A 27,829-nucleotide genomic window follows, 5' to 3' on the forward strand; every position below is an offset into this window, starting at 1 on the left:
CCTCTCATTTGCTTCACAGAAAAGGTGATGCGCAGTAGTGGCAGCTGGTTACAGTGCACATTTACTGGTGGTACAGGGGGGTTTCCAAAACCAGCTCAAACTTCCACCCAGGCACCCATCATACTTGTGGCAGTCAGGCTTCTCACGATTTTCACTTAACTATGAAGGAACAGTTTTGTAAACAAGTAAAAATGCAGTTTTCCTTCATTCAACATGTAGTTTTCCTCACCCACTGCATTTGGCAAAGGATCCCAAAGTCCAGAAGAGGAACTCTAGCCTGAGGGGAAGACAGCGCAGGCTGCTTTATTTGCTTCAGTGCTCTGTTCAGCTCAGGGAGGAAGGGAAGCATATTGCACAGTATTGGCAAAGACTGTAAAAAAAGAACAATATGTGTAAAAAAATATAGTCTCAAATCCCCCTGAGGGAGTACAAGTAGTTAAAGCTCTGAAGAGAGGTGGTGGCACTTCTTTACTCCCATTGCTCTGCTGCAAACCAGTTTGATCTTAGGAAGATTTGAAGGCAGCAATTCAAAAACTTCCAGTGGTTCCAGTGCAATGGCCCATCTACTTACCACCTTCTAGAGATGGAGAAGAGGATTGAGCTGGGCTGAAGGTGCCTGAGGGTCAGTGCTGTAAAAGTGCCTTCTTTGTAGCCTCTCTGAGTCAGTACCTGGGGACAGTTTCTAACCCTTGTGCACTCTGAGCATCACCATCAATACTTTACCACAGTCAGCATTTGTCAGATCATTTCAGCCTGGGAAAGGGCTGTACAGCCATGATAGCTCCTGCTGCTCTCAGGCCCTCTGTAACCTTGCTGGTGTCCAGCCTTGCTTTGTTGCTAGTTAATCCTGCTTTCCTGATGGTGCATCTCCTAGAACTCTGCTTACCTGCAGTGCTCTGGCAGCACCACTGAGCCTAGGGGAAGGGATTTGGGACTGCAGTTTCCCCAGCAATAGGATGTGAAAAGCCAGAGCCAGGAGAGGTAAGTCATGAGAGAACTCTTAACTGCCTGCTAACTCCATTATATGCCCACAGAGGGGAAAGCAGAGACAAAGTGGAGAGCCAGGGCTAGAAGCAAACATTTCTTCCTCTTTCCTTGTATTTCCAGCTGCTGATACAACTCTTGTCCAGCAGAGTCTGCTGCTTCCCAGTTTTTCAAACTGCAGGGAAAGACAGATTTCAGGTCTTACTGAAAAGAATAAATAATTACATAAGTAGTAACAGTGCAAGAATTTATTAAGCAAGGGGAAAAAAGTGATTAAAGCAAAAAACCAAAGAGCAAGAACCATCGTGCAGGACTCGACAAAGAGTGCATTAACATTTTTATAAGCCTCTGTATCAGAATAAACTAATTTCTACTGTCTGTGGAATTAAGGACAACAATACTGAGGAAGGTGGCATGTGAAATATGGGACATAGAACAGTAAACTGGAGGGGTTATAAACAGTAAACTGGAGGCCCCTAGACAGCACTCAGGACACTGCCATCACCTTTGAAGCGTGGCTGTCTGCATTTATACTTAGTTTAATGCTAACCTCCATCTGCTGTGTCCCTACTGCTAAATCCATCCACTTTAATGTACCCTCCCATGCCCTTGGCTGTCTTGCACTGGCCCCAAAGGTCTGAAGTCTTGCTACCATTCTCTCCTCAGCTACACAGATAATCCCTGCTCCAAGGCTATTTAACATTTGCTCAATCATCCCTTTGCGCTGGCTTAAAGGGCTGGTTTACCTATTTCCTCCCATTGCTCCTTGGCATGGGTGGTGCAAGATAGGCTGGACAGAGAGAAGGGCTCCAGGGCAGGGCTATCATTGTAGCAATGGGATGGTAATTCCCAGATTCAAAGGCTGTTGGAAGGCGAGGGGACAAAGGAAGAGCCTCCTGTACCAGCTCCGATGGCAAGTCTTACGTTGGGTAACATGGATGCAGTGGCAGTAGGCCAAGCACCTCTGCTTGGAATGTCACCATTCTACTGTGTGGTTCCTCCTGCTGCAGTGGGAAGAGCAACACACAGGCTGTGTGACACTGGGCCAGACACCCTAAGAAAGAGGCTGAGTAGCCATCCATAGGGGTATTGAGAAGATATGAAGATGTGGCACTTGAGGATGTGGTTTAGTGGTGGGCTGGGCAGTGCTGGGCTAATGGGTGGATTCGATGATCTTGAGGGGCTTTTTCAAGGTAACCAATTCTATGATTCCATGTTCAGGAGAGGATCTCATTTCTGGTAATGTGCCATTCTCCAGATCCTTATAATCTTAACCTTTTTGTTTTGCACTCCCTTGACTAATCTGGACTGATTATGAGATATGGGAACGATACTTGCAGGTTCACTGCAGTTCAAACACTTTAAATCAGTTAAGTATTTACTTTTTCTACTCATTTTGTACATCTTCAGTTTGATAAAAACTGCTATGGAGCTACATCAGCAAAATTTCCAAGATCTCAAAACCTGATGCTCAACTACAGCATCTCTAGGTTCCCTCAAGAGCTCCACTGCATAAATCTATTTAACCATGAAGACTAAGGTCTGTCCATACCACTCTTCAGCTGTCCAGCAGGAAATTTATAGGTTATGAATACTCCAGTTTTGCACTCCTGGAAATTAAGGTCATTGGGTTCTGATGCGTGGAAGATCCATCATTAGGCACAACTCTCCTCTTCTGATAGATGCTTCAAATCTTTTGCATCCTAAGTATGTTTCACCAGTCATCTTAATATTTTTTTTTCCCAACTGCACTTTAGTTCTGTATTTCCATGAATAACTCAGATTATTTTATAAGGGAATCAGAGATAAGCCTTACCTTCCTGCTTAACATTTAGTGTGGTACTTCCTCTACATAAGGGAAGGCCCAAACCCAATCCCCCCTTTTGTAATTCAATTTAAAAGCCATTTGTAAAATGAATGGCATATTATCCAGAATCTACTAGTGTAGAGTCTAGGCACTGCTTTGCCACAGTATGCAAATCTCACCCACACTCTCTTCCTCCCCCTTTTTACAATACATAATTTCTAGTTGCTGGCTGCCGGGGGAGACAGGCCCTCAGTACTTCTGGAATACCGTTATTCCAGAAAGGAATTCCAAAGGAATCACTGGCACTTGTGCTAAGTATGATATATCTAGAAATGACTGGTCACCTTTTGTCACAGCACTAGACTCCCATTAACAACTATGTGACAACAGATATTATCAAGCACTTACACTCTGGCAGGACTAGATGGACAAACACTGGTAACTTCCATTCATCAAGCACCTGGGCCATCCAGGAAATCAAGAAACAGTCCCAGGAAGGAAATTCATGCTCAGAATTCAAATGGATAAATAAATAAATGAAAAGGGTTTAGTTAGTCATCCTCACTTTGGGAGCTTAAAATTATGTGAATTCAAAGTGGAATGTGCAATGCTGGATCCAAGTCCTTGCAGAGGTGTACAGGTCCTGTTCTAACTTTCATTGCCAGCCAATACACTGCTAAATTATCTTCTGTATTAGAATTATCACCCACGTGCTCTGACCACACAGAAGATGATACAGAAACAACACTGAGGGCAAATGTACAGTGAATGGTATTACACAACAGTGTTAAGCAGGCCTTCATAGACACTTGCACTAGGGAGGGACAGAGGCTGCAGAACCTGCTGGAAATGCCAGTAAATCATTACAAACTGCTCTTAAGCATCACTATTAGATAACTCAGTGATGTGATCACAAGGAGGAAAATTTACCAATATCTAAATTCTTCTGTGTGGGAGTAGGGCATATCTGAGTAGTTTAAATGCCCCAAAACACTTTCAGTGCAACAGAATGGACAGCAACCCCTTTATGTTTTGTCAGCAACATGGACTTGGATCAAGGGCACCCTCAGTGGGTTGTACAATCAACATACTGGAGCAAAGGGCTACCATCCACCACCAGGACCTCAACGGGCTTCAGGAGTGGGTCTGTAAAGCTTAAGAAGTTCAACAAGGCCAAGTGCAAGGTCCTGCACCTGGGTCAGGGCAATCCCAAGCACAAATCCAGGCTGAAGGACAAACAGTTAGAGAGCAGCCCTGCCGAAAAGGACTTGGAGTGGATGAGGAGCTGGACATGACCTAAGGTGCACTCACAGCCCAGAAAGCCTAATATGTCCTAGGCTGCACCCAAGCAGTGTGGCAGCAAGGTTAGAGAAGGGATTTTGCCCCTCTGCTTTGCTCTGGTGGGACCCCACCTGGATCCAAGCTCTGAGATCTTCAGCACAGGAAGGACATGGACCTAGTGGAGTGGGCCCACAGGAAGCCACAAAGATGAGAAGAGGGACTGAGCACCTCTCCTATGAGGAAAGGCCAACAGAGTTCAGGTTGTTCAGCCTGAAGAAAAGGCTCTGGAGAGATCTTACAGCATGCTCTAGTACCTGAAGGAAGCCTACAACAGGAGAGGGACTTTTTACAAAGGCATGTAATGACAGGACAAGGAGGAATGGCTTTAAACTGAAAGATGGTAGATTTAGATTGGGTATTAGGAATCAATTTTCCCCAGTGAGGGTGGTGAGGTGCTGCATACAGAAGTTGTGGATGCCCCATCCTTGGAACTGTTCAAAGCCAGGCTGAATGGAGCTCTGAGCAGCCTGGTCTAGAGAAAGGTCTCTCTGACCACAGGAAGAGGAGTGGAATTGGATAATCTTTCCCTTCCAACCCAAACTGTTCTAAGATTCTGACTCCACATGTTCCTGCTTTTGAAGATTTTAGAATAATCAGGATTGTAAGTGGTATGACTGCTTCTAGTAGTGCACATCTGTATGTGAAAAACTCTAATAATCAGATATTTTTTAAAAGACTGAACTGCTAGTTAACCACCTTAAGAGACCAGTATATCCTTGTTAAGTTATTGGACAATATGGCTTCTTTTAGATTTTTTTTATTTATTTCTTTTGTTCTTAATTTTTGTTTGTTGTTGCTGGGTTTTTTTGTTGTTTGTTTTAATACAATTAAAGGTGTACTCCACAAGAAAAAGCAATAAGAGTCCTTATAGAAAAAAAAATATATTGAACACATACCAATCAAATAGTACAGATATGGGACTGGCTTTGATTTCAAAATTTAAGTAGAAACGAAAAAGATGTAACGCAACAGCTGTTCAATTTTCCCAGTCTAAATAGGCACTGTAAAAAGACATTTTTGCTTTCTCCAGCACACATTCCTGTCTAAATGCTCCCAACTTGTAATTAACTCCTAGGATCCCAAACAAAAATAAAACCCAACACTGAGAACATAATCTTAGAGTAAAAGTTAATATCCATCCACCCACCCTCTTACAAAAAAGCAAACAACAAAAAAAGTCCCCCCAAATACAACCTTTCAATGCTGCTGTTTTGACTGGAGCAGAATTGGAGAATTCATAAAGGTTCAAAAGCACCCAAGGCAAGTAGTACAATATAATTTGTTCACTAACTTGTATTGGAAAGGAGATTAAAAACATTGAGATCTGCATCTTGGTACATAAAACTGTTGTCCTGAATAAAGAGAAATCTCTCAGAAAAGTTTTACAACTTGATGGAAATCCAGGACGCAGCTTTAGGCATCATTAATTCATGGGGTTTAATTCTGACTTTGTTATAATCACTTTTATGTACTGTACATCTACCCTAGTTGGATCAGTGTTGGAACTGCTTACTGGCGTCCCTTTGAACAACTGTAAACTAAACCAAAGTATGCAACTCCATAGGAAGCTAGAGATCAGGTCAATATACAGCCAGTTATATCTCCCCTGCTTCACGCTCCTCAGAGCTCCTGGGCTCTTCCGATCGGCCGTTGGCGCTTTCGTACGAACGTTTCTTGTCTTTGAAATCTCGCGGCGACCTCTCCCTGGAGCTCCTGTCCTTATCACGGGATGTTCTATCGCGATCTCTTGAACGCTCTTTGTCTCTGGAAGATCTTTCTTTAGAGGATCTGAAAAGTGCAGTGTATTTGAGAATTCAAGTTAGACATTAATTGGTAGCTATCAAACAGCACTTAGATTTTATATTCTTCTTTTTCCAACCCAGCTTTAGATTTATGTTAACAGAAGTGTATAAGACATCAAATCATTCAATCCTTCTCCCTTTCCTACTTCCCACTCCAAAAGACAAGTACTTTGAGATAGGATTTAATCTACATTTATTACAGAGCCCAGATTAAGTTCAATGTGCTTCACTACATCTCTTACTTTCAGCCTCCACCTCCAAGTTTGCATTAAAGGGAGTTGAGCAGAAATTTCTCATCTTCATCTCTATTTTAATAACAGTGTCTAGCCTTTCTCTTTAAATTACAAACTTAAAAAACACACATGAAAACAGGAGTTTGCTTAAAAGTAGGGTGATATTAAGTTGCATAATTCTGGAAGGGAGGCTCTGTATGACAAATACAACCCGAATCTGGTTCCAGATCTACAACCATATTTTGTTACAAGAACTAACCCTTGAGTGACTTTGAAAGGTTGGGGTAGTGCTCTTTTTAGATATCTTACTCTGATAAATAGGCATTTTCAAAACCTTAATAATGGACACAGAGAAAACCTGCTTTGCTAAACAAACTATGTCGTTTTAAGCTAAATTAGCTACCTGTATGGGAGAAAAATTGATTAGACATCCTTGTCTATATTCCCTTACAGATGCACTTAAGTCTGTTTTTGAAAAACCTTCCATCAGTATTTTACTATGTACTGCAATCACAGAACGTTCTAATACAAAACTTTCACAGAAAAATCTTTAAAGCTAGCCAATCATTTCCTAGTTGAAAAATTTGGTACTCTAGACAGTGAGACTGTACTCTCTCCATTTACAGAAAGTTACTGTCATTTCCTCTTCAAGCTTCAAAACTAAGGTCTGCAAAATGCTCCTCTACTAATTTCTTTTTTAGTACTTAGTAAAGACTTAGTACTTGCAAAAAACACTGATATCCACAGGCATTTACCCTATTCCACAAGCTACATGCCCCAGAAGAAGAGAAGCTACATGCCAAATCCTGGAGTTAGTAAAACTGTTTATCAAGTATCTTGTGCCCAAGTTCCCTGCAGAAGTAAGAATAATTTAACTCCAGAAATAATTTGAACTATAAGTCCTGCATGTGTGGCAACTTCAAAACCTGACCTTTTATCTTCTTGCAGATCAACAGTCTCAAGGTTATAAGACTGGGCACTCTTTCACTGTACTGCTCTCGAAGTATGCCACAGTGGGTAACCTATACAAGAAAGGAATCCTGTTCATGAACCTCCTCACCAAATGTCTCATTTTGCAATCCCAACTCTTAAATTATGCCCACCTCATCCATGTAAAACAAGCCAGCCAATCCTCAGGAGCAGAGAGCAACTGAATCATGCAAAAGCAACAGCCCCAGCCTGCCTCCTGCAGTAATCTTTCCATGAGAGGTCCTTGCAACGCACAATCTTCAAATGCAGTGGGAAAAGTTTTAGGCATACCTAAACTTACTTTTATCTTTTCACAACAGATGGGCTCTGGTGTTGGGAACAAGAGCCCAAGTGAAAACCTGAATGTATTTACAGTAAAATGACTGCTGATATCCCTGGGTTCAAATGAAAATCAGCTGTTTCACTTCCTATTCTGCATGAAACTGGTATTATCAACTTGTCACCAATACTCTAGCACTCATCCAAAACAGAAATAATATATAAACCTGTTATTCTTATATAAAAGAAATAGAGAATAAATCACTCTGGTGTGTCAAATCATAAATATGCTGAAGTTGTAACTGAAATCTGAGACAGACTCAAAATGTGTTGAAATTACTAAGTGGTAAGCATAAACTTAATTTAGTGTGAAAATTTTCCTTGTGTGTTGGGAAAAGCCATTTGTTTCTAAGGCAACATTCACCTCTTTTTGGAGCTGCGTTCTCGGCTCCTCTCCCTGGAGCTGTGTCTGCTTCTATGGTGGCTGCGGCTCCGGCTGCGGCTGGTGGAGCGAGACCTGTGGCGGTGGCGTTTCTCACGGGATTTGGATCGAGTCCTTCTTTTCCGTTCCCGCGAGGCTGAGCGAGAGCGGTGTCTGCGACGATCTCGGGACCTGGATCTAGGAACAGAGAGGGCTTACACCACACACTGACCCCACCCAGCCACTCCTGCCATGGTACTGTGAACATTATGCACTCTGTGTAAGTACATCTGTATAGAGAATGGCCTGCAGTGTTCAGAGTGCCACACTGCAGTGTCTGATTCACAGGCAAACAGACAACATTAGAAAGCAACAAGAGAAAGGGTACAAGCTCCTTTTTGACTAATGCAGACAATTTTATAGTTAATTCATGACTGTATGGCTACAGCATAGCCAATGCAGGCTCCTGAAAGCAAATAAAAATATGAAAAAAATCTACTTCTTTACATTTAAAACGAGTGTCTTTATCAGGCAAAGAAGAACTTAATGATGCAGTGACAGGAATCATCTGCAAGAATCTGTGTGTTATGGTGTTCTTTAAAAACCAGACTGTATTGTTCCCTGCCCTGTAACTACAATAACAAAACTAATCTGGAAGGTTCTAAACACCATACAGATTTGGCTGGTTTCTTTCGTTGGTTTTATTTTTTTCCCCCAAAATCACTTTGCAATCATTACCTCACTGGTGACCTTCAACTGTGTAGACTTAAAAGAACATTCATACTATTCATGACTGATTTGATGAGTTAACCTCGTGCTTAGGGATTTTGAAAACATGGGCTATCATCAAAAGGTATTAGCCAGAAGCTTTTGTAAAGAAAAAGCATTTCTCTGTGTTTTAAGTGTTACTTGGGACATGAAGCTGCATTGTAATAGCCACAGAATAGATGCAGATGTATAAACTCAGTACGATGATGATAAATAGTGTACAAACACACAGAGAGATGACTATGTAACAGAAAACTTTGTTTGTAAAGATGGACATCTTAAACTAACAGTGCTAAACAGACTTAAAATGTTCCAGCTTGTGAAAGGCTAACTTCACCGCTGGTATTCCTTGTCTGCAGATTTATATACCTTTTGGCATGCTTGCTGTGGGATCTGGACCTGAAATAAATGGAAAATAGTAATTTTTCTTAAGAGAATCTCACTATCGAATAAAGCGCAATTTAGTAATAATAAACCAGACTAGTTGACCTGTTATTGTATTTCTTGTTTTAGTACCAAGTATTTAAAGGCCTTTTATTTGATGTCAACGTCTCTGTAACACGTTTATCAGGAAACACATCTGTTTCGTTGGTTGGGGTTATTTTTCATTTATTTTTGAGACTACTCTAATAGAAGCCCAGAAGATTATCTAACCAGCTTTTTAACTCACATCCCTCCCACAGAAAAAGCTCACAGTTCAAGTCAGTATTCCCTTATTTCCTGACAGGCAATAGTACCAAACTGCAACAGATTTCAGAAATTTACACTGTTAACCTCTGAAACTTAACACATCAAGAGAACTGCAGCTCATGTTCCATTCCACTCCAGTCCCACCAGGCCTGGAAGCTACTATTTCATAGAAGAATAGGGAACTGCTTTCCTTAATCATACATTCAACTACTTCCAATAAGGAAAATTTCTAACATCTCTGAAGAAAATTGGTAAGAGATGTGAGGAGCTCCTATGTGTGTAAGCTCAAATCTGTCAGGTATCAAAACAAGGTACACATCTAAAAATCATCTCACTTAAAGACCCTTTATTCAAATATGTGGAGGCAATACTATGAGTAATTTTAAAAAATATTTTGTGAGAACAATTCCATGTTTTAAGATTTAGAATGAAATTCCATGTCAATCCTTCTAAATTTCCAAAACTACTGTAATTCTGCAAATTAGAAATGTCTGTGAACTATATCAGGAGTGCTTATGCTCTTATTGAACATAAATAGGTCATAATGTACATGCAATTAAAACAGATGCCTACCTCCTTAGTTTCTCCCTTTCTTCTCTTTCCCTCTCCTCCCTACGTTTCAGACGTTCCTGATTTCGTTTCTCCTGTTTATCAGCCACAATCCTCTGAAAGCAAAAGAACATACTAAGTTATATTAAAAAAAATTCTCACATGAAGGTGCTATAAAAATAATCTAGACAGTTAACATTCAGTTCTTTCCCTCAGGCATATCCCCTCTTCCTTGTGTATATTATTCCCACTCTCTTCCTCAGTGTGTATATATAGATATTTTTTTTTTCTTGAAGAAACAGAAGTTATTGCAGAAGACCTACATGTGGTGTTACACGAAGACCTGAAATATATGGAGTTAAATATTAAGTTTTTAATAAGGGGAATTCAGAACATTAAGTCATGCCTTTAATCTGAGAGTCTCCATGCCAATCCTATCATATTTTGGACACTGGGGAAAGGCAGAAAGGAATCAGAACCAGGAGAGTTAATTGTTTCTTAAAGGACTTGGTTGGGCCAACACCTAAGTTTTGAAGCTACTTGTTTCTGTATTAGGACTGTGGGACAAAGTTAGAACAGATGCTTCAGCTGATAGCCCCCAGGGTGAACTCACTACTACTGGGGACAAGGCACGCTCAGTAGAGGGCCCTCATATGTGGAACTCACAACTGGAGATCTGGCCAAACCCAAGTCTTGCCACCTTCTGGACATGATGCAAGAAATTCAACTCTTTGTAAAGACCTTCTTCTGGGAGGTGGAATTGCCCCAGCAGCATCTTGATTAGATCTCTGAGGAGAGCTCTGAGGAAGGAGGGGACAGTTATTGTTTTCTTTCTTTATTAGCAAAGCATTTCGAAAGATTAATCTATTGATGCCTTGGGAATGTGAAATAGTTATCCATGCATATTTTGTTCCAAATGGTGTAAATAATTAGTTATTTCAACCCTTTATGTCAAATTGTATCTATATTTCCTTGTAAACATTAGCAATTTAACTATAAACAAGGTCTCTTGTTCAAGTGAGTCTTTGCCTAATTTCATGGAGGGATGGGAGGAAGCACATGTGCCTTGTTCTAAGTTACACCAGCTACATTTAGGAGCCTAAATTGCCATCATTGACAGGAAGAGTTGGGCTCTCCAAAGGGTAAGTCACAGTATCCATACAAGACAGCTGGAATATTACACAACATAAACCAAGTCAATTTATTCAAATCCAGTAGCAGCAATTTCTGCTCTTAGGACTTCAACCAACGTAGCTACTGTCTTTAGTGATCTCTTGAGTTAAAATGCTTAATTGAGCTGTGAACTCCGTAATTTGTACATTAGGTCATAAATGGCATCAGTGTTGATTCAAATACATCCTCTTGAAAACTAGAAGTCCAGAATATAATTCCAATAAGTCTTTCTTCCAGCATATGATTTCTGGTCAAGATAGGTTATAATATTCCAACTGTATTTCAAATGTACAAGTTATAGAGAACATGCAACCTCCCCACAGCAATTATTTCTGACTTCAAGATATACATAATTTGGTATTCCCACTTTGGATAGCTACAGCCTTGAGTTGCTGGATTCTATTCAAAGTAGTTTCCTAATCTGTGTCCAGGTAAAAGAAACAAATTGAGTTTTAGTCATTCGCCATACAGCAGGTTGGTTGAGTTCCAAGCATTTTTTTACATTTTTTGGAAAACTTTTCCAAGTGTTATCATTCTCCTTTTACTACATGCTCCTGTATTTTCAGGAGTCTCCTTATTACTTTTAGTCAATCACCTGGCTAAAAGCAAAGTTCATGTGGCTATCTCTTATGACTGCTAATTATGTTTCAACATTGCTGTTGTTCATTCAAAATACAGTTCTCCATTTTAAAAGGAGATTCAAGTTCTCTGTTCTCAAGATGCATTGCTTTGTGTATTTTAATCCACCTCAGTGCAAAAGAAGTCATCTTACAAATCCATCCAGGTAACTAAATTAGAATGCTTAGTTCAGTTTAGTGTTTTTAGGCTAATGAAATCCAAAAGTTTAAAGTGATATGAAAAAAATTCACACAGAAAGAAAGAAATATTCCATTAAGGCTGCCTGGCAAATAATTAAGTAGGAGCACACACAAAAAATATAAGAATGATTTACCCTGAGTTCCTCAAGCTTCTCTCTTATTTCAATAAATCCCAAATGTAGTTTTCCTCCAAAGTGATCAGCAAGACGTCGGTCATTGTCATGAAGACCAAGATAAGCTGAGCACACTTCACAAACCCGTAGCTTCTGCTGCTGAAAGCTGGATGCAGGCATAGAATTCCTGTAAACTTCCTAGAGAAGAAAAACCTGCTGTTACTTCAAAATGCACATAAGCACAATGATGAAACTCTACCAAACATATGCTACAAATAACCAAATTCAATGTACACCAGAACACCCTTTAGTTAATTTACATTATTCATATTTTAACTGTCTCACTAAGATACAAGACATGTTTCCTTATTTTGAAAATGGAACATATTTAAAAGCAGGACACCAGCAACTGGTTTTTCAAATTAAAAAGTTGGGTAATTACTACCTTAGGATTATATTACACAGAAGGATGAACAACTTTTTCATGTACAACAATGAATACGCATTAACACCATGATTACTGTGTTGATGTAGATACGACATGAGTTTTAATTCTGCACCCCATTTAAAACAGTATTAATTTCCTGAGAAACCTATCTGAATTTTAGACACTAATTAAACATCTGAGCAAAATTTACCTAAAGACATTCAGATGACAGACCATCAAGACTGCCAGCAATCCTTCTGGTACTTTTGAAACAACTGCAAATATCGATTTCTAGAAATTTCAGTATCTTTGTGTAATACAATATGGAAAAGCTCTTGAGCTCTGTCACCTGCACATTTTGACTTTCCTGATACACAAGACAAGAACTCTCTTTTAGTGAAGACAATGGATCATGTCACTGAAGCTTTCCAGCATGAGGTTACAACAGGGTTGTCACAGAAAAAGCCATGAGACCAAACCAGGTAAGTAAGTGGACAGATACAACTGACCAACACAGCCAAACTAAGATAAATGCATAATTTGTGGAAGTATAATTTTAATGGTATAGGAGTGTATTGAGGGTAGAAACTTTAACTGTACAGGATGCCAAAGCAATTTCTTTAGTTTTATATGTAGCAATTAGCTAAGAAATTGACAGAGGTAAGATGTCTTGCATTACACAGAGGCCAAGCAATTTAATATTTGACCCTGCCTTCTCCATCCCCTAAGCCTTACACAAACTTACTTCTGCTTCTCTCTTCTTTACCCGAGCCTTCTCCACTTCATCCATTACTTTTTGAGATTCTTCCACATTCCCATCAGCTCCGAGCTGTTCTACTTTGGCCAACAGTTTCCCAATTTCTTCATTCAATTCATGAACTCTTTCAGCCTTGAAAGACAAGGAAAGGTTTAACACAGGAAATACTTTTAATTATGGAGAACAATCTGAACTACTACTGAGTTACGATATGCAAAATTGGAAGGACAGAATTAGAAGAAACACACAGAGAGAACTTCTCCGGTTAGAAGTGAAACAGAAAATGCCACTGCAAAAAACACAGAAAAAGGCTGAGTTACTAGTCTATGTAAAGTTCCAGTAAAGAATTTTGTTCAGAAAAATCCAAGTGATTCACTCTGTTGTCTATACCATTCTTGAAAAATTTATATTTGTACGGCCATTCCTCCTAGCATTTGCATATATGTGCAGAAAAATTATAGTTTTTTTGTTTTTCATTCAAAAAAGACCTAGAGAAAAGGACATCAATTTTGTTTACTTTATAGATGAAGTTTGGATCAAAAGGTCTAAGAATTACTAACATTTCTACAGCATAGATTCAGAGTTAAGTTTTCTGAGGTGAAAAATATCAGAGAGCTCTCTTCCTCTGTTCTCTTCTGTGCCGTAAAGGCAGTTTTAGAAAGGATGGAGAAAATGTATTATTTTTTCCCCCTTCTTCAGTATGAATTTTCAGATTTGATATATTTTCAAAACTTGAAACTGGTTCCGTAAAAAAACTCGCCTCCAAAAAGACAGTAGAAACTTGTCTGACATGCTTACTTTAGCTGCAACTTCAGCACTGATCTCTTCTTGGGTTTCTGCTAGTCTTTTCTTAGCCACTTCTGTTCGCCGGTCGCAGTCTGCAATAAATGACTGCAGGTGGTCCATTGCCTAAAACATCAGTAAGAACAAGGATCAATGCTGTCAAGAATATAAATATTTCATTAGCTGTAAGGCTTCTTCAGTTTATTAAGGCTTCACTTTCACATTAATGAAACAATAATCTACTGGTTTATGCTGACTAATCACACATAATCATAAACAAACACAAACACATAAACAGTTTAAAAAACTGTAGTATACACATTGTCATACTTTCTAAGTATTTGCAGAAATTTGGAAATGAATCTGTCTTAAGTCATCTCAAAGAGGAGGAAGTAGTAGCAGCGAGTATTTCTACTGGCATTAAAAGTCTTGGAAGGCTATTCAGGATCACTTCATCCAGCCATTACATGCAACATTGGTACTTTTTTTCACTAGGGTTTAAGTAGGTATATCAAACTCCAAATAACAATTTAAAAACCCAAACCCTTTTGTCCTAGCAAAGACTAACTTTGTCGCTGGGAGATGAAAACAAACTATAGTGCATGGAGACACAGTATATGATTTGTTATTTCCAATACCAAATTACTTTCTTTGTTAAGTGCAGAATTTAGAACTCTCTTCAAAGAATACACAGCTTTAATGCTTGCTATTTGTCAACACTAAAACAGCACTCAGGTTTATCATACTCTGAGATGCTGGCAACAGTTCTACCTAGAGACGACTACCAACACAAATTAGCATATAATCATGAAGAGGTAAGTTACCTTTCATGTAACTGTGCCAGGAGTTTGTTTGTTTATAAAATTGCTTTTCAAAAGTCTTCCTTCAATCTGTACCAAAACTTAACATCTGTTGCTCAATTTATCCACCTAAGTACACAAACTAATGCTTTCTCCCCACCATTAAGGCAAAATACATACATCAAGCTCAAAGAAGAAATCTTGATCCTTGGATGCTATTTCATAGTCTGCCCTTAATGCCAGGTCATGCACTTTCAGGCATTCTCCAAGGTCCATTCTCTGAAAAGACAAAGGCAATGTGGTTTAACTTTTTAGAAGGGTTACAAGGAGTAAGGTTAGAGTGATTTTCTTTAACAGTCAAATATTCTGAAGCAAGTAATCTCATCTGTGGTAATGAGAGTTTAACAAAGCTCTAAGATGATACCAGGTCTTTGATATACATGCATGAATCAAGAAGTAATAACTGCAAAGAGAATGAACAGTTTATCTTATAATGATGGCTGTTTTTATTACAAAGTATCATTAATGTCCTGCAAAAATGCTGTTTTACTAGAAGTTTGAAAAAGTGACTGAAGTGGAACATCATGTATTGAACTTAAACAGTTTAGTAGAGCCAAGTTCCGTGAAAATAACCAGCAATTAAATGGTCCAATTCTTGACCTGAACCTGTTGGCCCACTCCATGATAATGTGTTTCTGTTATATTCATCACCTGAAAGAGCTACAACCACAGTACCACTTTAAGTGCTGCTAAAAAAATATTCTCGAAGCATTTCAAGTAAGACAACCAAAACTCAAATCCCCTGCAAAACACTCTGCAAATGAGGGAAGATGAGCTGAATGCTGGACTGTGTTCAAGAACCATGGAAGAAAAAGTACAGATATTTCACTTGTAATCTAAAACCATTCTAGAAGAGGCAGGAAGAAAGCATGAATGTAAAAAGTAATTAGGCTGCATCACTTATCTTGCATACAATGCCACTGAGGAGAGTGTCTGGGAATCTTACTGGGCAAGAACTACTGTTTTTAAATTGAATTTTGCATAGGAGACAGCATAAGACATTTTAATTCAGTCTGTTCATGGCAAGTCTGGTGACCAAGACAAAACAAAGTGCACTTGACAAAAAACAAAAAAACAAAACAAAAAACACCAAACCAAACCAACAACAACAACAAAACACAAAACAAACAAACAAACAACAAATAAAAAAACCACCTCCACCCACAAACAGACATCTCGATTACAACAGAAGAAATTTTAGCTCCCCTTACTCCCTTTGACCCATCAAGGTGACCTGATAAATACTCATGCAGCATAACAGGAGCAAGAACAAGCAGGTACAAAAGAAGAGGATTCTTTATCATTAGTTTTGCTGCTGAAGAAATTATATCATTGTTAGAACTGCTCCTTAACACAGCCTATACTAGTCCTGGGAAATTCTTTGAAAGTCTTCACAGAAATATTATTATGAAATGTCTTTCATAAAAGACATTAGCAAACTCCAATGTAGAGAGAGATAAAAAACCCGCCATATTTAAAACTTTTAAATAAGTTTGCATATTAAATGCAAAAACAGGCTAAAAAGCACTTCTGCTGGTGTAAGTTATGCAACATCTGGCAAAGACAACTCATCTTGGGGACGATTCATTACTGTCAAAAGTCTATGCTGGATCATGACTGCCAAGAACCTTAATAAACACAGAGCAGCTTGCAGTATAATTTGGCTTACACGGGTAGCTGCAAAGTAGATGGACAGCAGATGAAAATGCACAGAAGATACAGTAAGACGTATTATTTTCCACAAGTCCACCTTGTAATTTGGTGCCAAGGCACTCTCCCCCCAGAGGCAAAGAACAAGCATTGGTAGTCTGCCTTTTAAATCAATCACATTTGAAAGAGAAGATGGCTAACAGGAAGACTCATGCTCAGACACTGAGTTAATGAAAGGCTTTACAAGAACAAACTTACACTGCTTTCCACTGTCAATACAATGACTTTCAGACAGACTGACACTACTTAAAAAGTGATTTACAGAGCAGTTCAGACAAACAACACAGATAAAAAGAAAGGTGAAAATATCCAAGCTCCCAGGCTAGACATAACTGAAGTTCATTGAGTAAGCTAAGGCATGCTTTGGGTCTTTCTGCAGTTTTCTGCACTTTTACTGAGATTAAAACCTGAAGAAAAGCCTATATATTTGGTGACTCTTTATTGCAAATGAAAGTTATTACTGAAGATTAGTCTAGGTAGCCACATACAAAGCAGGATATCAGGAGTCCTTTTGCTATTGCTGAATTCTGCTTAAGAAACTAGTGCCTTCTAGTACTTGCTGACCATTTCCTGCAATACTTCTTTTATTTTTTAGTGTTAGATAGGCAATTAAAGCAGTTTGATTTCCCAGAGCTGAGGTTTAAAAAACTGGTCTTTCATCCCAAAAAACTTTGTATTGAAATGATTTAATAATCATTTTTGTCATCCCAGCACAAAATAGATAGAATGCCTTTGGTATAATAAAGAAATACGGATTACATACATTTTGTTTACATAGTGCTGCTTCAATCCAATCAGGTAACATTATTATCATGTGAATTGTATGAGTTGACAAGGAAGAGCTGGCCTAGGATCTGGCAATAGAGAATTTGTAGAGTTTATGTGCAAAATAAATGTAAACTCTGAGTAGCTGACAAATAGCTGAATAGGAAATTAAACAAGAAACTCTGATGTGATGCTGTTTCTGGAACATGAAATTAAGGTGAGGTTTCCCCGCCTTTTCTTTTTCAGCTCTTGAGCTACCTACTTACAGCAAAATTCTCGTTTTGGCATTTTTACAATTGGTTCAAGTTCCTTTGACATCAGAAATTCGATTACTGAATATACTCTATACAGACTGCAGAAAGAGCACAGAAAAGCTAAATGTACTTAAAACACATAGGGCTGATGTTGAGCCACGTGTGACACAGTAGCACAAACTATCAAATACTTCTAAAAACAGCAGGTATCATTTAATCAGGTTTTTGAAAGAAGATACTCCAGGCAGTGTTGATATAGATATTTCTTTTTAAAGATACCAAAGCAGGTCACATTCAGCAAAAGAAGATTTTTTTTGTTTGTTTGTTTGCTTAGAAAGATCTGACATTGCTGAAAATTTGATATTGGAGGAACCAGATCTCTTCCTTTACCAAACTGTCAAGGCACTGCAAGGGTCTATATGAGAATGCTTACTACAGACAAAAAGAAGCTGAAAACAGACTCCTTGCTGAAATCTTTCTTATTATGGAAGTCACTCTTCAGCTGCACTACCAATTTTATTTTGATCAGATTTTTAGATCTTTGATAAAGCCCATCCTTTCTTGTAGGCAACACATATTTAGAAGAGGGTTTAAATTCTCTGACTCTACTAACAGTTAACTTTTGTAGGACTTTGCTAGCAGGAAAGAAATGCTGAGCAAAAAAGATGCAGAAATTAAGCTGAAGTCCTTAGTAACCACTCAATTCCAAGTATCTTCTGAAGTATAATACTTTTTAAAAAGACATTTCTCCATGTAACCATGCTCTCACTTCTAAAGACTTCAACTTCTTAGAATAAATTTTCATTACCTAATCTAGCAGCAATCTTTCTTATTATTAAATGAGATATTTCAGTGTTTACACAGTATTTGTTCTTATAGCCTGATTATAAAATACATCAACACTGAGGTTGATAACCACACCAAAAGTAACAACCTCCTCCTTCACCTCAATAAATTAAACCCATTAAAATGAAATGTAATACAATCAGTTCACCTTCCTGCTGCTGGGTAAAGAAATTAAGAATACATTTCAGGAGAATGACATGACCACTTGAGAGGACAACAGTGCACTTTACAATTCATCACCACTGGGTTAAAGGCTTCAAACTGAGGTAGCTGATGCAAGCCTAATTTAATTTGATTTGCTAAGCTGAAGCATGTTCACATGATCAAATCAGTCCTGAACTGAAAAGCTGATACACTCAGACACAGTGCCTTCTAACAGCTTCTAATGCTTTTTCTAAAAGTACAACATAAAATCATAGTCACACCCCAAACCACAAGCTTTAAGCATACAAATAGTTCCAGAGCCAATGGGACTACTGTCAAGTAAACAAACTACAGATTAAAACTCTTTACTAACACCTATCTTACACCTGTGTGAACTATCTAAACTTCTCTTACACAGTAAAAGGAGATACAGACAATACATTCAGTGAGCCTAAATGGATTCAGCCCACCATGAGAGGGATACCCATGGGCAGGTGAACTCCATCTTTCTCTAGGCTCCACTGCCTAGATACCTTCTGACTTCAGCACAAGCTTCAACACCCAGCTCCTCAGCAGAAATCTAAATTCAGATGTCTTAATCTGGAGCTGAACTCCACCCCTAATAAGATTAAAGTTAAAAATGTATTCAAGTATATTGCTAAACCAAGGTCTTGATTAATGTGGTTTTAGTCAGTAAGAGTCTTTAAGAGCTGCATGCAGTAAATTTAGGAGCATCTAAAGATATGCTTAACTGCAAGGTGAGCCAAAAGGTTTGTATCTTCAGATTTGTAATAAATAAAATGCAAAAAGTAATTCTCAACAAATACACATAAATACAAAGTTGATTCACTGAGCAGATAGGAGTTTCTGAACCATCGTTTGCAAGACCATGTATAGTATTTGTGAAACTTTTTTCATCAGGGAAGCACAATCCAGTCGTAAAAAAGCCAGATTAACGCAGAACTGTTGGGATTTTCAGACAGCTACTGGGTTACAACTATTCAGGACACTGCTACTTAATAATAGCCTTATTAAAGGTAATAGTTTTAAATCTTCCCACCTGGTCATTTTCCTTAGTACTCTGCTATTTATTCAGAAACATACAAAGACAGAGAAAACACACATCTTAAGAAACCTGCAGAAGACAGCACAGACCTTACTTACATCCAGAGAATATGGCTTAACAGCTTTGTACCATTATGGGGGTGTCATCTGACTCCTACATATGCAGCTTTGGTCCCCAATCTCATAATATGGATAAACAAACATTTTTTGTAAAGAAAAAAAACCACCCCAAACCAAAACAACCAAAAAAACCCACAAGTCTTATCATCAGGAATCATTAAGGGTAAGAGTGTTAACCCTGTAAGGCAAAAAAAAAAAAAAAAAAAAAACACAACAAAAAACAACAACAACAACAACAACAACAACAACAAAAAAAAAAAAAAAAAAAAAAAAAAAAAAAAAAAAAACACCACAAAACCACAACAACAACAACAACAAAAAACAAAACAAAACAACAACAAAAAAAAAAAAAAAAAAAAAAAACCACACCACCAAAACAAAAAAAAAAAAAAAAAAAAAAAAAAAAAAAAACAACAAAAAACACAACCAAAAAACAACCCAAAATTGCTAAGTATAAGTGGGAAAATTATTCAGTGTATCATCAGCCAGGGTTTACAAAATCTTACTAATTTCTCATTATAAAATTTTCAACTCAAAATGAATGAGCAAACTCTTAAACACTGACTTACGTATGCAAACTGGTGCCCAAGTGATCATTAATATAAAATCACCTCCACCAGGCAGAGACACTTCTGGCTGCTTGACTTGAAATTTTCAAGTCTACAAACCCAGAAACTTAGTAGCACAAAACCATATCCATAAATAAAATCCCTAAACAAAAAGTATACACACACTACCTTTACTGCAGCCTGAAGGTTTTTATTGTCAAGGGAAATCAAAGTATTTCCAGAGTCTCGGGAATTTGGTCATTAAGGGAAAGAACACACTAAAATAGAGGGCCTACTTACAAGAGTCACTTTGTTTGTCTTGTGTTATCTGTGAATGTCCTTGAGTGTGTTTGAAAGAGTGAGTGGACTACAAATGTACACAATTCTGCATTTTGCAGACAGAAACAGTAATAAACAGTACCTAGGAATTGTAGATCACCTTGTGACACACACAAAAAAGGCAATTTCACATCCAGTATTTTACTGATCATCTAGTCAATTAAGAGACTTAACCTCATAAAAGGTCCCCAGAGAACCTACTATTCCAGGATAATTCAGGGACTTGAATCAAAAAAAAAGTCACTCAGCATTTGTTATTATAAGTCTTGAACGCAAAGATGCATCAAGACCTTCCTATCAAAACTCTGGAGAAAACTTGACAGTCATTTCCTAAATCAATGACAAACTGTTCAGTAAGACTCCATGCTTCCTGCCCTTTTAAAAACTGCTATTAAGAGAGAAGGTCCATTCCTGCAGATCTATGACCAGGTAAACAGCAGAACATCACATGGCCCAGATAAAGCCTGTCATCTTTTAAGTCCCCTTTCTAATACTCCCACTAAAAGGTTAAACTAGTCACTGCTTTACTGCACCCTGATTTATGCTGTGGAACACATTTTCTCATATATTAATTGCATGAGGAAAGAAAAGATTGATATTTTCTAAAGAAGCAGTTTCATTTAGTACTCCAAGAGCCGCAGCAGAGTCTGGTATGAGGCTGAAGAAAACTACCAGCGAGGACTTAAACTGTGTCTGATGCCCCAGCCTACAGGACTGACCTGCAGTGTAAGAGGAGCTACTGCACAACACCCAGGACTTTTATGGTTCTGAAGATAAACACTTCTTTACTTACAGCTGTTATAGAAGTCTTTGTTCACAGAAATTGGACCACAATGAAAAGCTGTCAAATGAATCTTTGACAAGTTTCTTCTTGTGGATTATGACCAATGCCTTTGTATGTTTTGATAGCCTACCAGTATGTCCCAAATAACCCCCAAGCAGGAGTTATTTCGCTCACCACACGACCAAAGCACCATCCAACACAACAGATGGGTGAAAAGAAACCCATTGTTCTCCCTTTCCCCCCATTTTGTTTGGATAGTAACGCACAAATCAGGTCAAAATAAACCTATATATACATTGATACATAATACTACTTCAAATAATCCTTCAGACTGATTTTCCAGTACTTATTTTGCCCAGTGCCAAAGGGTAACAAAATGTGCCAACATCAGTGAAAAAAGCAACCCTAGCAGCATTAAAAACAGCAGGCACATAGGACTCTGTGTATCATCTCTACTGTTAATTATTCTAATAATCAAACATTAATATTAAATAATCAATGAAACATTACTCACCCGCCTTTCACAAAAAATAAGCTACCTTAAACATGAATCACAAGGTAAAGCACAAGCACACTGACAAAGCTACTAGCATGTGTCAAAGCCTCGTGTTTCCTATGCTCGGGTAGTGGAACTTCTACTAGAGTGTGCAAAAGTCCAAATCAAAAGTTACTAATATGCCACAAATGGAGATTTAAAAATTGCTTTATAATTTATGACAACGGCACACTAACTGGACATTGTATAGTAAGTGTTGATATCATAGTAAACATATCTCAACTTTCAGAAATTTAATTAATTGAACTTTAAATTATTTTCGTTAAAATATTTCTGAAGAGAGAAAAATCTCTACTTTTCTCTATAAATACGTCTGTGGAATACTTTCCCACTACAACATACATTTTTAAGAAAGCAGTTTCATTATGCATACAATATATTTTATTTCCTTCTATTACTTGCAAGTGTACCACCGTAAGGCCACTTTGCTATAGCACAATTCACGTACGCAACGTTATGTGGCTTTTCACATTACAGTAAATGATGAAATTTAGGTAATAATTAACATACAGGACATAAGAACTCTAAAATTTAACTTCAGAACCCACAGAATAGTTGTTTAGGCAAGTTTCTCTGAACTACCAGAGAGCTCTAGATAGTGGCTGAAAACCATGAAATTTAAGGAATTACTATGAAGAATAAATATAATTCAATTTCTCCACTTATCTAAATCAAACATGAGATTTAGCTACATACGGTTCCAGAGAGCACATCATGAGGGCAGCAGTTGAGAAGGTGGCTCTTGCATACTCGGTCATCACTGAATTTGATTCGCTGACGGGTCGTGTCACCTGTAATATAGAAATCAGCAGAGTCCAGGTCAGAAATCTGTGGCAGTCCAACACGTTCTGCAGGTTACATGCAAAGTGTTAACAGTGCCCTGTCACTAGGGCACTAGGACAAGGTCTATGGAAACTAGAACTCAAAACACTCTACGCTTCTTTGTCAAATAACACCAAAACCACAAATGTGTTTTAATGCTCTATAATGCTATTTAAAAATCCTCTCACACTTCCCCTCCAAAAATGCAGCAGGAAAAGTGCTTGAAACCAGAAAGTCAGTATTAGCTTAAAAACACTTTGATACAATAGCATTTGTTAAGTGAGCTATATAATGCTCTGTTCAGACTTTGCAAGAAATAGTGATGTATTTCTGTGCAAGAACTAGCATATCAAAGCAGCCTCATAAATGCAAAACAAATTGAGTCTTCACCAAATCCCACCTGATACTCATTTTATGATTTGGCTCTTGGATGCAATGCACCCTTTAACATCTGATGGGAGCAGCATAAAGAGTTGGCAGAAGAATGATTTAAAATGCTTACAAACCTGAAAAAAAAATCACTCGAACATATGGGCATAGCCTATAGGAAAAATATTTTAGAGGGGTTTGTATATCTCCATATGATAAACCTTTTTTCTTTTTGGTTCTACATGCTGTTTGTTGGGCTGGAACATCTTAATTATATCTTCATTGTGGCAGGTTGCAGCTCCTGCATCAGCGGAAGCATCAACCTGCCCAGACACTGAGGTCCAATTGCAAGATTAAGTAACCCCTTCTTGGAGCAAGACCTGAAGTCTTCAGAACAAGGTAACCAGCTGGTATTCTGGGGATGAGGGCTGAACATGCTTCCCTTCGAATCATAACATAATTGTCACTGTGTGAAATTCACAAGAGAGATCACTGCAATAGCTCTCTTCTTGTTACGACACAGGCATGAAGAAACACCTTAATATCTCTAAGGATACAGCCTTTTTGGTTTTTTTAAACATAATTTGATATGATCTCTTATCATGGAAAACCTACTGGTGAATTACTGAAGCAAGGACTGCTGGGAGAAAAAGTGACATACAGCTCAAATAGCAGCCTCTTATATTTCATCAAATATTTTAAAGAGTGCAGATTCATTTTGCAGTTATTGAAGTTTTTTTTATGGCTTCATGATTTGAATCTCTTGAACAATTCAAGAAGTCATATTCATTACTGAGGTTAACTACAACAGAGAAGAATAAAAAACCTGTATCTTTTTAGTCAAAACCTTTCTTACTATTACATAATCAGATTCTTAAATATCAGTTCTATGTATAGGATGCTAATATATAACATTTTCAGATGGGCCATGTTTCAGATTATTAAGTAAACAAAAGCTTTCATAAACAAAACATACTTAATTTGCCTGTGGGATACAACAGGTAAAACCTGTAACCCACACACCAAAGAGCTTCAAAGCAGTTCAACAATAGGTTTTCTAGAGGGCAACCCTACTGCTTGGTTATAGTTACACTACTAAAAATTTAGAGTAATCCCTTTACAATCATGCCTGCTACTGCAGTAAAGAGTTTTGCTGGTTTGTTTTTTTTTTTTTTTTTTTTTTTTTTTTTTTTTTTTTTTCTTTTTAGAAGGTGGATCTTTATTTTTTCTTAAACACATAACTGCGTTTGTTCCACATTCATTAACACATCTGAAAAGTTATTGATAACTCACGGCTCGGCGAATGCGGGGCCTTTCTGACACTCCCTTGCAGATTGATGTAGGCAGGCAAAGATACATTGAACCTTTATAAATAAAACAAGGGGCCAGATTGTTCAGTTTGTATAGATTAATAGACTCTGCCATCAATTTTAACACAGCATCTAGAAATACATGTTGACTGTAAAGATTCTTCTATATAAAGACGCATCAACAAAGTATTTAGAAAATCCCCCACAGGTGATGGCCTAACAGCACTAACCTATCAGGAGTCAGAGAATTACCAATACCAGGAAATTGCTCAAAGACTCAGGTTCCTTAGGTAAAGTTGGCAAATAGTATTTTCACAGACATTACCTCCAAGTAGCTTTTTTTACACCTCTACCACAACTAGGTAGAGATACTACAGCTGAAATACAGTCTCTTTTCATCAAAGTGGCCAGCATGATAATCACAGTTACCAACCCGAGGACAGCACTGGGGGCAGGGGAAAAAAGGTGGCAAAACCCGATCAACAACAGCCTCAAGAATACTTTACACATTTGTGTTTTAAACCTTTATTTTTTCTGCACTGTGCCTTTATTCAAGCATTTTAAAAAATTTTAGAAAGGTTCTCTTACAAATATGATTAGGGTATTTACATGTCCTTTTCTAAAAAAAGCAATTTTATACATTTGCACTTTTTTTAATATATGCTGCTTCAGAAGGAAAAGTTTATCACATTCTAACAGTGACTGACTTTTGTGTCCCTCTGGCAGCTCATTTGCAAGTCTGATAGCCTCAGAACAAAATGTTTTTATTTCTTCATGAATTTTGTAAACTCCAATATTTGTAGCGCACACTTCTTTGGCAAAGAGAGATTTATTCTGCTGCTGACCTACAGATGAATCATCCTGAGTGGGTGATGGCCTAGGATCTACATGGAGGGAGGGAAGAATAAAACCTACGGATCCACTATGCACCTGACATTCTACCTACAGCAAATGAGATTTATGCAGATGCCTTCTAAGAACTGAAACAACACAAACAGATGTGTTCTTAAGCCAAGAACTGCCGCAGTACAGCAGGTAACCAAAATGCTACTCCTGCCTGTCAAACTGTAGTGAAGTTGACACCTTCATTGTATGGTCAAATGAACAAATGAATGGTAAATCTAAATAATGAGTATTAAAAAAAAAAAAAAAAAGCTTTATATATTCTGTAATAAGAAAATAATATACCCAGGCAACAAGTAGCTGCAATTTCCTAAGTTTTAGAAGTATTCGTGAACATTTATAAAGAGGACACTGTCGTGGATATTTTAGGCCTTATTACTAATTCTATTTCAATAGGTAAATAATTAAATTAGCTCCGAATAGCAGTTTATTTAACCCTGCCTTTGAAGAATAGCAGAATATTCAACTACTAGGTCTTTAAGACTCATGCTCAGTAAAGAAATGAAAGTAATTTACCACGGCATTACAGGAGTCAACATCTATTACTGTAAGACATCCTTGTGTTTCCAATTAGATTTTTTCTACTAAAATAAAAATCATATAGTTGATAAAGTTTATATGGAGAAAAAATAAATTAAAATTTCCCCAAGAAGCACCAGCTTTAGTTTTACATAAAGTACCTGTCCCAAACCACATTTCTCTAAGAGATTACTTTCCAGGTAAATGGAGAACTTTGAAACAGAACTGAAAAGAAAAAAAAAGCAAAACACCAAAGAAACTTCTATACTTGCACATTTCATATCTTTACAAGCATAAGGAAACTGCACACAGTTACACAAATATTCAAGATACAATATTCAAAGATACACAGATACTCAAGAGATTATTGGCAGTAATTAAACCTTCTAGAGGAAGTTTTCTATTTTGTATAGAACATACTGACTACAAAATTAACATTAATATTCAAGAGCAGTGCAAACTGCTGATTAAGGAACATCCAGAGGTTAAGCTTACAATGTGGACTTGTACTACACAATTCACTTTGAACTCCCAAGTCTAATCTATTAACAAGCCACCACAATGTCATTCCTGTTCAATACACTTTAATCACAAACCAACAAAACAAACACACATCAACAATGCATACAAAGCATAGTAACATGCTTATAACAATGACTTCTTTGATCCAGCATCTTACTATTCTTGTGTACTCTAATACACTGCTGTCAACAATCCAAAGCACTGATGAGAATTACCCTTTATAATCCAACTGTAACCGCTAATTATAAATCAGTGGTGCAATCCATGCAAAGGAAACAAAGTGAATTTTCATTTTCATGCTGTTAACTTCTGAATTAAGATACATCAACAAAAAATGGCTAACTTTCCACTGAAATTTTTGAAGCATGAGTCCCAACACGTTGGCAAGGGACTCTAAAAGCTTTATTCAAGAACTACTAACTGGGTGGAGTAAGCATTTAAAAACTGTGTATCAAATTCCACCCACAAAGCAAGCCCCGTCTAACCAGTATCCAACACCATTATTTAACTGAGGCTTATGCAGGCACATAAGATCCTGTTCCTGCGGCACAGCGAATGGGCGGCTAATTCTGATACTCTTGTCACTAACACTGGACATGTCCCGATCCTAACACTTACAGAATAATAAATATTTCTAACCAGGACTGCTTCTGTTTTACACCATGACTGAAGCAACAGTTATGAACGAAGAATATAGTGAAACCATCCTTTAGCTAATGCATTACAAGTGGAACAAACATCAGAACGGCTTCCCTGAAGGTATGAATATGCCCATCTGCTTCTTCATAAATGCCATTTCAGACAGCATCCCAAGTAGAGAATAATTCCTCAAATCCTTCATTGTTCCCATAATGTTTAAGGTTTAAACTATCAGAACTTTATAACAAATCCAGAAAATACAGACCATTCACTAAAGAGAGTCATTGCTCTTCAAACCTGATCACTCCTGATTGACAAATAAAGCACCTTTTCATGAAGATCACGTGTTGTGGCTATTTTCATATTTCTGAGCTGATTTCAGTTCAACATTTTGGGAAGAAATTCAGTATATGAGATATTTTTCTCTGCCTTTGCTGCTGCTCTGTATTTGAAAGCAGAGTTCTTGGAAGAGGCTCCTGGCTCACTATCCCGGCTCTCAGCCTGGAACTACCCAAATGATTACAAAATCCTCAACAAGGATCTATCGAAGTTTAAGCACACATACTACCTTCTACCTCTGAGAGTGAAGCAAAGTGGAAACCAAACTCTACCTAACCCTGCAAATACCAATGTCAACCCTCCATCCATTGTTAAGTACACAGAAATTCTTCAATAATCGCTTACTAAAACAAAGAAACTAAAAAATAGGTTACAGGTTCTAGATTAAACCTCTGTTACCATATGAAGTGTGCCACCAAACACAGGATGACTAAAATAAGCACAGGAGTGTCACGCCAATTCCTTCCAAACAATGGGGACAGAAAACACACATTACTAACC

General features: G+C 37.8%; 1 protein-coding gene across 4 annotated transcripts in view; it reads right to left on the reverse strand.

Moving 5' to 3' along the window:
• Positions 1–4,873: 4,873 nt before the first annotated feature.
• The window catches only part of LOC310908411 (putative RNA-binding protein Luc7-like 2), a gene marked incomplete at its 5' end in the record, with an annotated part of 31,260 nt that continues 8,304 nt past the window's right edge, over positions 4,874–27,829 (reverse strand). For 2 of the 4 annotated variants that reach the window (XM_083859418.1, XM_083859417.1), the window contains 9 exons: positions 4,874–5,920; positions 7,840–8,034; positions 8,974–9,003; positions 9,868–9,959; positions 11,969–12,145; positions 13,120–13,263; positions 13,930–14,040; positions 14,895–14,993; positions 22,602–22,696. In XM_083859418.1, coding sequence (XP_083715544.1) covers positions 5,728–5,920; positions 7,840–8,034; positions 8,974–9,003; positions 9,868–9,959; positions 11,969–12,145; positions 13,120–13,263; positions 13,930–14,040; positions 14,895–14,993; positions 22,602–22,696 — 1,136 coding nt within the window. In that variant the 3' untranslated portion in view covers positions 4,874–5,727. Of the gene's footprint in view, positions 5,921–7,839; positions 8,035–8,973; positions 9,004–9,867; positions 9,960–11,968; positions 12,146–13,119; positions 13,264–13,929; positions 14,041–14,894; positions 14,994–22,601; positions 22,697–24,389; positions 24,461–25,825; positions 25,849–27,829 lie in introns of those variants that run through there. The other 2 variants (XM_083859415.1, XM_083859416.1) reach the window with 2 other exon arrangements.

This window comes from Zosterops lateralis, assembly GCF_965231275.1.
Source record: "Zosterops lateralis genome assembly, chromosome: 4".
NCBI classification, from domain to species: Eukaryota; Metazoa; Chordata; class Aves; order Passeriformes; family Zosteropidae; genus Zosterops; species Zosterops lateralis.